This window comes from Portunus trituberculatus, chromosome 20, assembly GCF_017591435.1.
Source record: "Portunus trituberculatus isolate SZX2019 chromosome 20, ASM1759143v1, whole genome shotgun sequence".
Classification (NCBI taxonomy): domain Eukaryota; kingdom Metazoa; phylum Arthropoda; class Malacostraca; order Decapoda; family Portunidae; genus Portunus; species Portunus trituberculatus.
In genome coordinates, this window is record NC_059274.1 from 14,499,290 (window position 1) to 14,511,789 (window position 12,500).

A 12,500-nucleotide genomic window follows, 5' to 3' on the forward strand; every position below is an offset into this window, starting at 1 on the left:
CTGCAGTTCTCGTAGTGTTTTAACTTTGTTGTACATTCTTTAAGTAAACAAAACTTATATCTATGCATTTTGAGACTTTCTGAGAATGAATGAAGTAATTTGTCAAACAATATTGCATCTACCACAGTAATGTTACTTTTTTTTTTTTTTTTTATACTGCAAGAGTAAATGAAGGATGCTCTGAAGCGGTAGGCCATTTCTGAGACTAATATTTCCTCACGAGACATTTCTAGAGGATGGATAAAAACCAAAAACAAAATAGCTGAAATTACTTGCGAACCATATAATAAAAAATTATAAAATTCTGCTTGTGGTTAAAAATTGTGGTTGATAAAAGACCAGGAATACTTGAATAAAAGTAAAACTAAACCACATCATCCAACAGTAAAATGGATTCATGTTTTCAATGGGTCGGAAGGAACGTCCTCACTGTCACATTGCATTTAAAACTCCCTCTAAAGTAAGGACTAATAATGTTTAGTATTAACCCTAATACGCTTGCATCGATCGCCTTGTCCTTTGCTACGATAATGTTATCGCCGATAACATTATCGTAGCTTTGGTGACTACCGATACTTAATGCAAGGAAAGATATATAGAAAAAAAATCGTATATATACAAGGAAAAATTACAGGAAAGTTAACTCGTTTATATGCAAGGAAAGAAAAGTCATAGGAATGTAAACTTTTCAGTTAAAAATAAAAAAGACCGCCCTTATCACAACATTTTGAATTAGAGATTATTGCTGAATAATAACAAAACCAATCCTTCACTACAAAATGCAGTCAATTCAATGAATTCATAATATTACAGACTGCGAATATGGTCAGTGAGGAATCAACAACAAGTCCAAGGAGGACGCATGTGAACAGACTCTTAATGGAGGCAGACTTGATATAGTGGTTAAAACACATGTTTGATTCTTTCCATCCCATCACTATTGTCTGAAAGGAATGATCGATTGTCCTTGATAAAGTTACCTGCTATCTTCATTGTTACTGGTTTAAAACATAAGAAAAGAGGGAAGCTGCAAGACGCTGTCAGGCCTACACGTGACGATCCTTGTATGAGCAAAACTACTTAATTCCATCTATCATCTCCTTCCATAAATTCATGTAATCTTATTTTAAAACTACCTATTGACTAACAACACTAACAACATGATTACCGAATCCGTTCCATTCATCAAGCACTGTTAGAGAACCAGTTTTCCAAATTTCTCTCCTAAACCTATATTTTTCAAGCTTAAACCCGTTATTTCTGGTACTACTGATCCTTGGAACTTTGCTCATGTCTCGAGGTCTAGCAAGCCTAAACGTATCTTATAAGGAAATGATAAGACAAGTTGTAATCTGGAAGACAAGCGCTGCACTTTACAAATTACTCAAACGCACTTACACACATTCCTCCCAGTAACATGTGGAAGTTACATCACTAGCTGTCTATGACCCCTAGTAGTGGCAGAATTCCTCAATGACGTGAGACCATCTGCATTGACACGATGAACAAGTTGTGCACGTGAAAAAAAAAAAAGACTGAACGATCACAAAACCTGAATCAAAGTAGCGAACTTCTTCATTAGCGGGGGAGTAATCTGGGAGGCATGGGCCAAGGTCATCTCGCCAGCATCAAGCAGCATTTGGAATCCTACAATGCCTAGAGACTCCTCCTCCTCTTGAATTAAGTCCAATGTCACCAGCACCGCCTTCATCATGTCGTCCATCGAGGTGGTGTTCGGATTTCTCAGGCCGGGACGAGCCAGCAAGGTAATGCTCTGGTCCTTCGCACTGCGAGGTAGCGGCATCACGAGCCTGACCCAAAACAAACAACGGTGACAACTTTCCGTATAAGGTAACAGCCAATGTGCCTACCGTCTGCACACTTTCTGCATGCATTATAAGCCAGGGCTACGGCTTCTCGTGGAACATACAACTGGATTCTGATGTTTATATAGAAAGATTGTCGTATTACTGTGACCCGAGAATCAAGAGGAAATAAAACGAATAATAAAGAAGGATGTAACATAAGTGAATAAATGAAGAAGAATGTAAGAAATAGAAGAGCAAATGAAGGAAGAATACGAGAAACACGAAAGCAGGTACCAAGACTCTATCACTAACCTGATGGATAAAAGACGATATGCGACCACCGAGAACATGCACAAACAATAACAGATCTCAACCATATGCCATGGGTCATAGCACTTATCATTTGACAACACTTGCTCTTATCTAATCTTGCACAACCATAGCAATCAACACTTCATAAGACGTGTATACAGCTTTCAAAAGACGGCTTTTAAAAGCTTTCATACAGCCATGTGTCGCATGCAATCATCACATGATGACAATATGTGATAAATATTTATCAGGATAAAGCTGCGACTTCACTGCAACTAGAAAAGCTCAAGCTTATTCAGCACGGGAAGCAAGCAAGATAACAGCAAAGCGGTCAATAGAGAAGAGACCATTGCACCTCACGTCGTATCACCATCCATGTTCTATTTACGAAAACGAAAAGTACATCCCCAACATGGAATAACATCGATTGATTGGTGAAAAAGATTCAAGAAGTGTTGATATTTAAATGTAACTTTATCGGCATACCCATTTTCAGGTAAAGAAAAATTACCTTAATGAACTCTTGTCTTCGAGGGACGATCCAGAACACCGCTTTATTTTATTTTTTTTTTTTAAGTTATGGCCTATAGCGTCTGTAGATATACTTGAAAAGTATGAGAAGCGCTGTCCATCCTCTACCCATAGCGGCGCAGGCAATTTTATTTATAGTATTTATTTATAATAGGGCCGATCTCACCTACCCAAGCGCATCTTTAGTGTAAGGCAATAACACACATCTCCACCTAGAACCTGGGTATAATGGTGACATGTAGGTAACTTTAAACCACTCGACAAATGACAAAGTTTCAAGACAGCACGTGGTGGGATTCGAACCTACACATGGACGTCTGCCCGATCCCACGCTCACTCCCTTATCCACTAAGCCGCCACCTCCCTGTTTATAACATTTAGATATAAAGAGATAACTCCCTGCACGTTTCCTTGTAGCATGTGCTTCCCACTCAACATTCACGCGTTTCCAAATGACCTGCATGATAATGGCAGCCTTCTTGATGAGCGAGGGATTCAGCTGAGCGGCGTGATGCCATGTCATGGTGCCAGAATCCAGCACCAACTCCACTCCCGTGATGGCCACAGCCTCGTCCTCCTCCAGAAGCAAGTCCATCAGCAACAATATGGCCTTTGCGACGTCATTCATGTCCGTGGTTGCCGGGTCTCTGATGGCGGGGCGAGCCAACACCAACCGGGGTCCTTGCGTGGACCGAGCAGTCAGCGGCAGTATCATCCTGCATCACTCAGATATTCGGATACGCTATGGCAAAGGTCTCGGTCTGACACCCGTACACACAAAGTACACAACAGCACAGCCCCGACACGAGGCGCCAACATGCTACGAGACGTGGAGGACGGCAGACAAATTACGAGACAGGTTGCATATTAATTGGCAATCAGACTGTCATAATTCTTTATAGACTTAATTGTTATATGTATTACGTAAAGGTACGTAAAGTAAGTTGATTAAGAGGTACTATAAAAAATTATGAAAAAGCAAGCAATACATCACTATCACTACTTTGAACAATATTGTCATCAAACTTTATTTTATGAGTGAATATAAACAAAATTATGCTTAATCAGTTATTGCATTATTCCTTGGGTAACCAAAGTAAAGTTTAATATACTGAAATGCACAACTGAGACAGAGACTACGAGCGGCAGGGAGACACGCTCATTAGAAGAGTTGCCCATATAAACACTTTTCACGGAGGACACTCCAAAAAAAGAGAGAACGACAGAATCGGTTCTTTTCCGATGGTAACACACTACTGCGTTTACACACTCAGCAACAATTCAGAAGAATATTACCGCATTCCCTCCGTATAGTACAAGGATAGTAAGAGGAATATAGAGAAAAGAGCAGCTCATTTTCGCGATTTCTACTGCTGCATAAGATCATGATGTATGGTATGAAGTTTTCTATCGATTAAGTAATGCCTCAGCCACATGTACGTAAAAATAGATGGACTTGGCCAGCAGTAGTAAGCTTTTTAGTTAAGCTTTACATTTGGCATTCCGATGCTTATTCGACAATTTCTCAGGCACTCAAGAATGCATAACACACTCGAGTAGAGTGATATTTTCCAACGAAATTCGAGAGATACGGTGCCCGAGGCATGATCCACTTCTAGGTGTTTTACCACTTTCTCACTTCATGCATCCCTACTATACGCAACGTAAAAAGGACACGAGGACATCTCACACATCATTATACCTGGAAAAGCGTCGTCATTTTCTTTACGGTGACGGGTGATAAGGCGGCCAGGTGGGAGAGGGAGAAGTTCTTGAAATCTTCCACCATTACCATTCCCGTCACGCTTAATGTCTCGTCTTCCTCCATGAATATGTCACATAACAACATCATTGTCTTCGAAAGCTCGTCGATACTAGTAGTGCTGGGATCGAATACACCAGGGCGCGACAAAATGATCCTGCGCCCCTGATGGTCACAGCCAGGCAGCAGGAGGGCAACGCTGTGAAAGGAGAAGGTGGGGTGCTCATCCTACATCAGGAGCATCAACTTCATGTGTCTCTTGCAACTCAAGTCATGACTTAAGTTCAACGAACACCTTGTATAGTATATACAATACAAACCTTTAATTGATTTTCCAAAGTTCGAGTTCCTTCCCAGCTAATTACCATCAAACAAGAGCAAACATACACCACATAGGTGAACGATAGCAGGTTTAGCAAAGCACACGTAGCAAGATTGTAGTGAAAAATTAGGGGTCGACTATTCATGACATGAGGACTTCATGAAATTATTTTAATAAAGAAGCCAACGTTGGCAGATATGTGTATGGATATAAAAATGGATGAATTTTCCAATTTACTTTACAAATGTCAATTTTTGTTTGCGATGCCCCGCAGTGTTTGTAACGTACGTTTGGCCTTATCCACCTGCCAGAGTACCATGGCCCTCCTAGCGAGGACAGGCCTCAAGGCCACCACGTGAGGCACTGACAAGCACGCACTGTCACCAAGAACACGTCAGCCACAGAGGTAATCACCCTGAACATCGTGGCAGGGTCATGCAAGGCCCACAGCTCGAGAAGCACTTTGCGACCCAGATAGTCGTAGGCAGGAAGGGGATGCAACACGTTACAGATGATGGTAAGGTGGTAATAATATCAAGCAGAAATCCAGTGATGTTGGGATGATGAAGGCTGTACTAGTGGGATTCTAAATATTGATTCATTGATATAACAGCTCTGACCTTTGCGTTATACCACCTTTGCTACTAGACCACCACTATCACTACTTTTATTACTTCTACATAGCACTATGGTATCTACTTCTAACTTAGAATGAGTGAATACAGAATGCAAAACTCATCTTTGACGCTGAGGTTAAACCAATCATATTTAGAATTTTCAACACATATTTAGCCAATTTCTACAAAAATATCATAAGACGTAAAATAACCTACTAAGTAACAAAGTAGAAATACCCTAATGTCCTTCCTTGGAATATTCCAAACAACCATGCAAAGTATCCAAGCTGCTGCCACCAATTACATTACTCCTATTCCCTGCATAGAGAGGTTATTGACTTATTCCGTATCGCCATCAAAGTTGCCTTTCCCTTCCTTCAAGTTGCCTGCCGCAACGTACCTGCCACATCACCATGGACTTCTTCGCGTGTGCCGGCGTGAAGGCGACGGCGTGTGAGAAGGTGAGTCCTTCACAGTCTCCCAGCATGTTGATGCCCACAAGGCTGGTCTGCTCATCCTCATCCATTAACACATCCATTATCATGGAGGTGCTTTTTATTAGCTCGTCCATCGTTACTTCCTTTGGATCATAAATCCCCCATCGGCAGAACAGCACCTTCCTTCCCATTGGGTCATAACCACGTAGCGGCAATACCACACTGGAACGCGCCAACCTTTATCATTGCCTCTTTAATATGAATCGGTATGAGAACTAGATTTACAACAGCAAGTTTATCAACCTTTTTTTTTTTTTTTTTTGTCATTTTGTAACTTTAAAGTTTGAGTAGCTTGGCACTAGGGGACTACGGTGACGCATAGGACACACCGCTACCCACATATACCCCTCGGACACAACGAAAAGCTAATTTTCATACACGTAGTATACACGAAAAGCTTCCATCCAATTTTTTCTTTTCACCTATCCACATTTTCGTAGCAATTTTAAATTCCATTGTATGCAATACAGTGTGTGGAACATAACTTCTTATTTACGATACTGAAATTATGTTTGATGTGACTTTGGTGACTGGTTCTGGTGATAGAGAGACAGACAACCGGTAGCCCTCCTTCCCAAATGTTGGGAATGGGGTGGGGGTGGGTGGAGAACCCCATAATGCTATAACTATTACCATTACTACAATTTTCACTATTACTACTACTACTACTACTACTATTACTACTACTGTTGTAGCTACTACTACTATTACTACTACTACTACTGCTGTTGCTGCTGCTGTTGCTACTTACCAGTACTACTGCTATTACTGCTGCTATGAGGTAAGACTCCTGTGTGACGATACCTTGTTTTTTTCATTCGAAAACTTTCTCCCAAGAGAGATCTTATTTGTTCTCCTTGAGGCTAGAGCCCAACAGTTTTCTAGGCAAAAATATGTTTGGGATTACTAACCCATGAAAATCGAGTTAACTTTTTCGAAAGACTTTAGTGTTCTATCCTATGTTTTCTGTCCTTTTCTTCGATTCTACGTTCTGCAGTTTATCAGTGCTACTAATTTACCTCATAGGGAAGGATTTGGGTTTTAGTATTTGGCAACCGTTAGTGGATGCCCTTCTTACCCTCAGACCGTGGCTAGGATTTAAACTTCTCGGTCTCTAATGTGCGCGCAGTACCACCGTACCATGGCTGCCAGATTATTAGTGCTAAGCAATGAATGCTATAACCAAAGGGCCATAGCAAGAAAAGTAATGCCACTTACTTCCCGTGTTGGGACATGCTCCTGCCGAGTAAAACGTTGCATGTGTATCAGAGGAGCAAAAAAAGCACCTAGCTTTCATATCTAAAGCAAAAGATCTTCAGCGTTGGATACTTGCGATAGTCTAGCCAACAAGAGCAATATATGTCCACACCTGCCAGATGGTCATGGCTTTCTTGACAATCGCTGGAGTCATCTGCATGGCGTGACCAGCCGTGACGTTTTCCAAGTCTAGCAGCTGAACCACCCCTGTGACTGACATTGGTTCGTCCTCATCCACCATGATGTCGCTAATCATGTGCGTGGCCTTGAACACCTCATCCATGGTGTATTCCTTGGGGTCATGGCCAGCAGTGCGGATTATTACGACTTTTCGGCTTTGTGGATCGTGACCAGGTAGTGGCAGGAAGGTACTGCAGGAGGAATGATCGTCACGCATATATGATGAATAATACAGCGACATAACTTCGTAAGTAGACATCACAAACCGGTTCCCAAAGGAGTGTGTAAGTGTGTGTAATGCACGTCAGGCTGAGAAGATCTGTGTATCCCGATTTAGTCTGCCTCAGATTGATCAGAGAGTATGGTATTAATGGTTTTCTTTTTGCTTAGTTATAAATTAGCTTTGAAATGGCTTGACTTAATTAAGGAGATTCTCAAATGATTGGACATAGTTTTAGATCAGTCCAAGCTCTTACTTATCCTGGTAATTTTGGAATAGCCTTCTGGGGATCTGGGATCTTTAAATGTTCTTTATTCACCAGTGTTTGTTGACATTGACCAAAGCCTTTCTTACATCAAAATGTTCCACAAATATTCCCAGCCAGTATTAAGTGTAGCCACAAGAAGCTTAACCATGGAGAGAAAGTACACACGAAAACCATGAAACACAAGATCATAAAGGCAACTGGTGCTTGCTCGAATGCTAGACACGTACTCCGCCACTATGCAACCGTTATCATTACAAAATGACCACAACACAAGAATCAGCATTATCCCAGGGTATTTATTTCTTATATTCAATGCAGCTACATAAAATTAGTACACTCATAATGAAATATTTCAAAATTCAACTCATTGACAGAATTTCTTGTAACTAAATTCCAAAATCTTGTGTATGGTGCAGGAGGCGAGATAAGAAATAGGTGTAAGGATTGAGTTTATTGATGTTTATTAATGTCTAATAACTCCTTACACTTATGTTCTTCACATATTTTCTTCCAACTTATTTAAATGTCTGAACACTTCTGTGCATGATTCAAGTTGTTTTTATTATTCATGAGGGTACTGATTGCACATAGCTATCAATTATAAGGGAAAAGCAACTATTAAATCTCAGACGAGCCATGCACTTCGAGCACCAGAGGTCCACACCACACAGCAATACAAGTTTTTGTGGGATGAAACCTGCTTGGAATTTAGCATGATACTTTTAGAGAAATATGGAAATCATTCCATTAGGCGCCGCAACAGCTTAGGTCATATGGCACCTCTGCAGTTAACGGGAGAACGCTATATCTCCCACCGAGCAACTAGGTTTGGCAAGGATTCGTACCCGGGCCGCCTGGACCGGAGGCTCCGACACGAGCCGCCTTAAATGCAACTACGCCACCCAGCCCCTACTTTTAGAGAAGCTCTACTACAAACCCCCAAAGTTACAAAGTAACGGCTTCATCCCACACAAATCTTGTGCTAAAATTACAAGAAACTTGCAAAATAAAAGAAAATTATCCATCACCCTGTTGTAGTAACATGATGGATGGAACACGAAAGGTATGAAAGCAAATCCTGAAACTGACTCAACTTATAATAGCCTCTAGCTAGTACAGTGGTAACGCGCTGGCCTGGCATTGACAAGATCGGCAGATCGAGTCTCTCTGGGTCATGAGTGTAAGCTGTTAATGGGATGATACTGCAGTGGATGAAGCGCCACAGTGAGGAGTTGGGTTCACCAGGCTGACAATTTGAAGAGCATCAGATGTGATACCGGAACTAAAATAGTATTTTGTATCAAGATTTGCATTACCACATTACTACGTATTTCAGGGTGATGGATGATTTAGCCCACACGGAACAATGCACAACACACAGAGTCTCCCAACACAATGCCAATCCCTGCAGGAACCCATACTTACTGGTAGACTCCCTAGTGCCACTGTTACTCTACACCACAGCTACTCAACCCCACACCTACGTACAGTTAGGAACACGGGCTCACAAAGATGGGCACCACAGCATACTTTGTCTAAGCCTAATATATTAGTTGCTATATTAATTATAAGTAAATGTAATATTAAGAGCAAGATTTATGTTAGAATGGGCAAAAGTATGAATTTAAAGAAGATAAATTTTTTTTATATTGAATGAAAAAAAGATATAAGAACCATTCCATGTATGAAAAAGCGACACATCAGTACTTGTTCTAGTGACATTATGATACGTTGCTTTGTTGAAATTCAAAACCTGGAGTGAACTTTGAAGAAAAATAAAGTTCAAAAACAAAAAATGATAAATGTTTGTAATGTTGACTTCATGAAAGGATTAGGATAAGATTAACTGAAGAAACCTTGAAGAATAGGACAAGTACACAGTAATGCCTTAAATGCAAGACAAGAATTAAATTTAAAAAGGTGGCAAGTTTTGTCCTACCCGAGCTCGAGGATGGCGCGCATCTTCTTGTCCTGAGGATCCCTGTTCTTGTACCACTCGGGGCAGAGCGTCTTGCACGTGTAGAACATGTCTAGCTTCTCCTTGGTGCGCTCCAGCGAGAACTTGCAGCCTCGTAAGAATCGCAGAATAGTCCAGTCATCTGAGGACACGAGAGAGGAAAGTTGCATACCATTTTTATCACAACGAACTATTTCCCTTCCATAATCATACTCTAACTTCTGATCATTTCCATAAATTTCTGATTATTGACTAAAGTGCTTTTGAATATTAACGTGTATGGAATAGACCACCTGACATTTATCAACTTTTAAGCTGATCTGATGTATTTCGACTTTCAAAATACAAGCGTTGAGGCAATATTGATGATATTTTTAGCAAAGTGATACACATATTTTCAAGCCGTTCAGAACATAATGATGTATAGAACTAAGACAATATTCAACTGATCCAGTGTTGACTTATCTAACAGTAATAATGACCATCAGTTCTAAAACCTTGAGTCCTCATGTTCCACAACCATGTAAAACCACATTGCACAACGAAAAAAAAGACTTGGCATAGAAGCATACAGACACACACTCACTCACCCATTCTGGCATTGATGTGAGGCTGATGCTTGAGCCAGTCTCTGATGTGTTCTATGTCCGCGGCACGCCTCTCCGGGACCTCATTAATCTCATCCTTGGCCCGTTGCACAAGCTCAGGGCTCAGCGTGCACACGTACTCCCCGCCCATGATGGCTGACTGCTGGCCTCACTTCACCTGCAACACAGAAATACTGTTGTTGTTATTCCATTCTGCACTCCGTAGTGAACTTGTAATTCTTCATTATGTATATATATTTTTTTCTATTTTACATCTCGCTTTTTTTTATTCATTTAATATTGTATAGTTAGATTATTTTTGTCATTTTCAGTTACTTGCATTGAATGAGCGACTAATAAACATTGACAATGATTGGTGTCCAGGGAGGTGGTGGCGTAGTGGGTAAGATGGTGATAGTGGGATTAGGTAAATGTCCACGCGTAGGTTCGAATCCCGCCACGTACCGCCTTGAAACTATGTTATTTGTTGAGCACTTTAAGGTTACCTACATGTCACCATGATACCCAAGTTTTAGGTGTAATTGCCTTACACCCAAGCTTCGCTTGGGTGGTGATATGGGCCCTTATATGGGTACCACTATAAATAAAATTGTCTGCGCAACTAATGGGTGGAAGCTGAACATCGCTTCCTATGCATACTCTTCAAGTATACCTACAGGCGCTATAGCTCATAGCGTAAAACAATAAAAAATATATATATATAGCTCAAATACCATTTTCCTTAGACACCATTTTGAAAATTTAGTACTTGATTTTAGCACAATTCATTATATTTTAGTTAGTCCTTGTTTTAATATCATTCTGCATTTCCTATTACGTACTACGTCACTATCATGCAATTTATTCTTCATCTACGTAACGCTTCACTGTGTCGAGTTTACCCGAATTCCCCTGACGCCAATACGCATCTCGTGTCTAAGTTATAGGGAATCCTCTCAACGACGTATCGATTTGCCCTAATAAGTTCCATTCTCAGCTGCTCATCAAGTATATACACGAGAAATTGTTGAAGTAAAAAATATATATATATATATATATATATATATATATATATATATATATATATATATATATATATATATATATATATATATATATATATATATATATATATATATATATATATATATATATATATATATATATATATATATATATATATATATATATATATATTCGTATGATAACAACCCTGTGGTCTCTTTCTTCCAATGAATCCTTTAAAAAAGTTATATAATATTTAAACACAAACTGAAAAGGATATTTTTCTGCGTGTCGCTCTGCGACTGAGACGGAGATAGAAAAGAGCAGCACGGAAAAGTGGCTTACTTTTACATAAATCTCTTGGACTGAACAAGTAATAAAGAAGAGAGATAACAATACTGTATATCTTGAGAGACCAATTTTAACATATTTTGAAAGGGGTAAAGGCAGATAACACACATTATATAAAGAGACCGGTTTTTTTTTTTTTTTTTCTTTTTACATCTTTCCCAGACTGAAAAGATAATAGAAAAGTTTACTCAATAAATCAAGAGAGAGAGAGCGATTTTTCTTTTATCAATCTAACTGCACAAAGAATGGATAAAGGCATGCAGTTAACACCCACCATATAAAGAGGAGATATCACAAAACAGCTCTTTAATTCAGGCGGATATAGATCATAAATGTAATAAAGGAGGTACCACATAACGCAGAGACTAAATTTTCACTTATTCCGAATTGAAAAAAAAGTTAAAAGGAAGACAAAACACAATCTCCTTTTTCTACGCCTTTCTGCCACACCAACCAAGAACTTTCGTGTCTCCTTCACTGTATCTATAAATCTCTTCTTTGTTCTTCCTCTCTTCTTCCTGCCTGGTATCTCCATTTGCAGCATCTCCCTTCCCACATACACCTCTTACAATAGATCCGAGTCATTATCAACCGTGGCTCTCCTGACTTTTTTTTTTTTATACCAAGTGGGCTTTTCACCGGAATTTATGGGCTAAAGGGGATACTTTTTAGGGTACGTCCTATCTCAAAGCCCACCCGCTAGGAAACCGTTGCCCTGAGTGAGGAAGCCCAACCTACACTCGGACCGTGGACAGGATTCGAACTCGTGCGCTTGGAGACCCCTCGGACCCCAAAGCACGCACGGTTCCACTGTACCACGGCGGCC

The 12,500-nt window shown here is 40.1% G+C and overlaps 2 protein-coding genes across 7 annotated transcripts in view; one reads left to right on the forward strand and one right to left on the reverse strand.

The window, feature by feature from the left end:
* Window positions 1–61, forward strand: part of LOC123506650 — a 6,758-nt gene extending 6,697 nt beyond the window's left edge. Inside the window, exon 4 of the mRNA XM_045258897.1 lies at window positions 1–61. This exon is cut by the window's left edge and continues 1,529 nt beyond it. The gene's annotated coding sequence lies outside the window, so the exon portion shown is untranslated.
* The window catches only part of LOC123506482 (retinol-binding protein pinta-like), a 19,773-nt gene that overhangs the window by 1,388 nt on the left and 5,885 nt on the right, over window positions 1–12,500 (reverse strand). For 2 of the 6 annotated variants that reach the window (XM_045258603.1, XM_045258598.1), the window contains exons 2-4: window positions 10,322–10,496; window positions 9,714–9,873; window positions 7,219–7,477 (exon numbers count right to left, since the gene is read on the reverse strand). In XM_045258603.1, the coding sequence (XP_045114538.1) occupies window positions 7,219–7,477; window positions 9,714–9,873; window positions 10,322–10,469 (567 nt within the window). In that variant the 5' untranslated portion in view covers window positions 10,470–10,496. Of the gene's footprint in view, window positions 1–1,552; window positions 1,812–3,108; window positions 3,368–4,353; window positions 4,613–5,752; window positions 6,012–7,218; window positions 7,478–9,713; window positions 9,874–10,321; window positions 10,497–12,500 lie in introns of all 6 variants that reach the window. The other 4 variants (XM_045258599.1, XM_045258601.1, XM_045258600.1 and 1 more) reach the window with 4 other exon arrangements.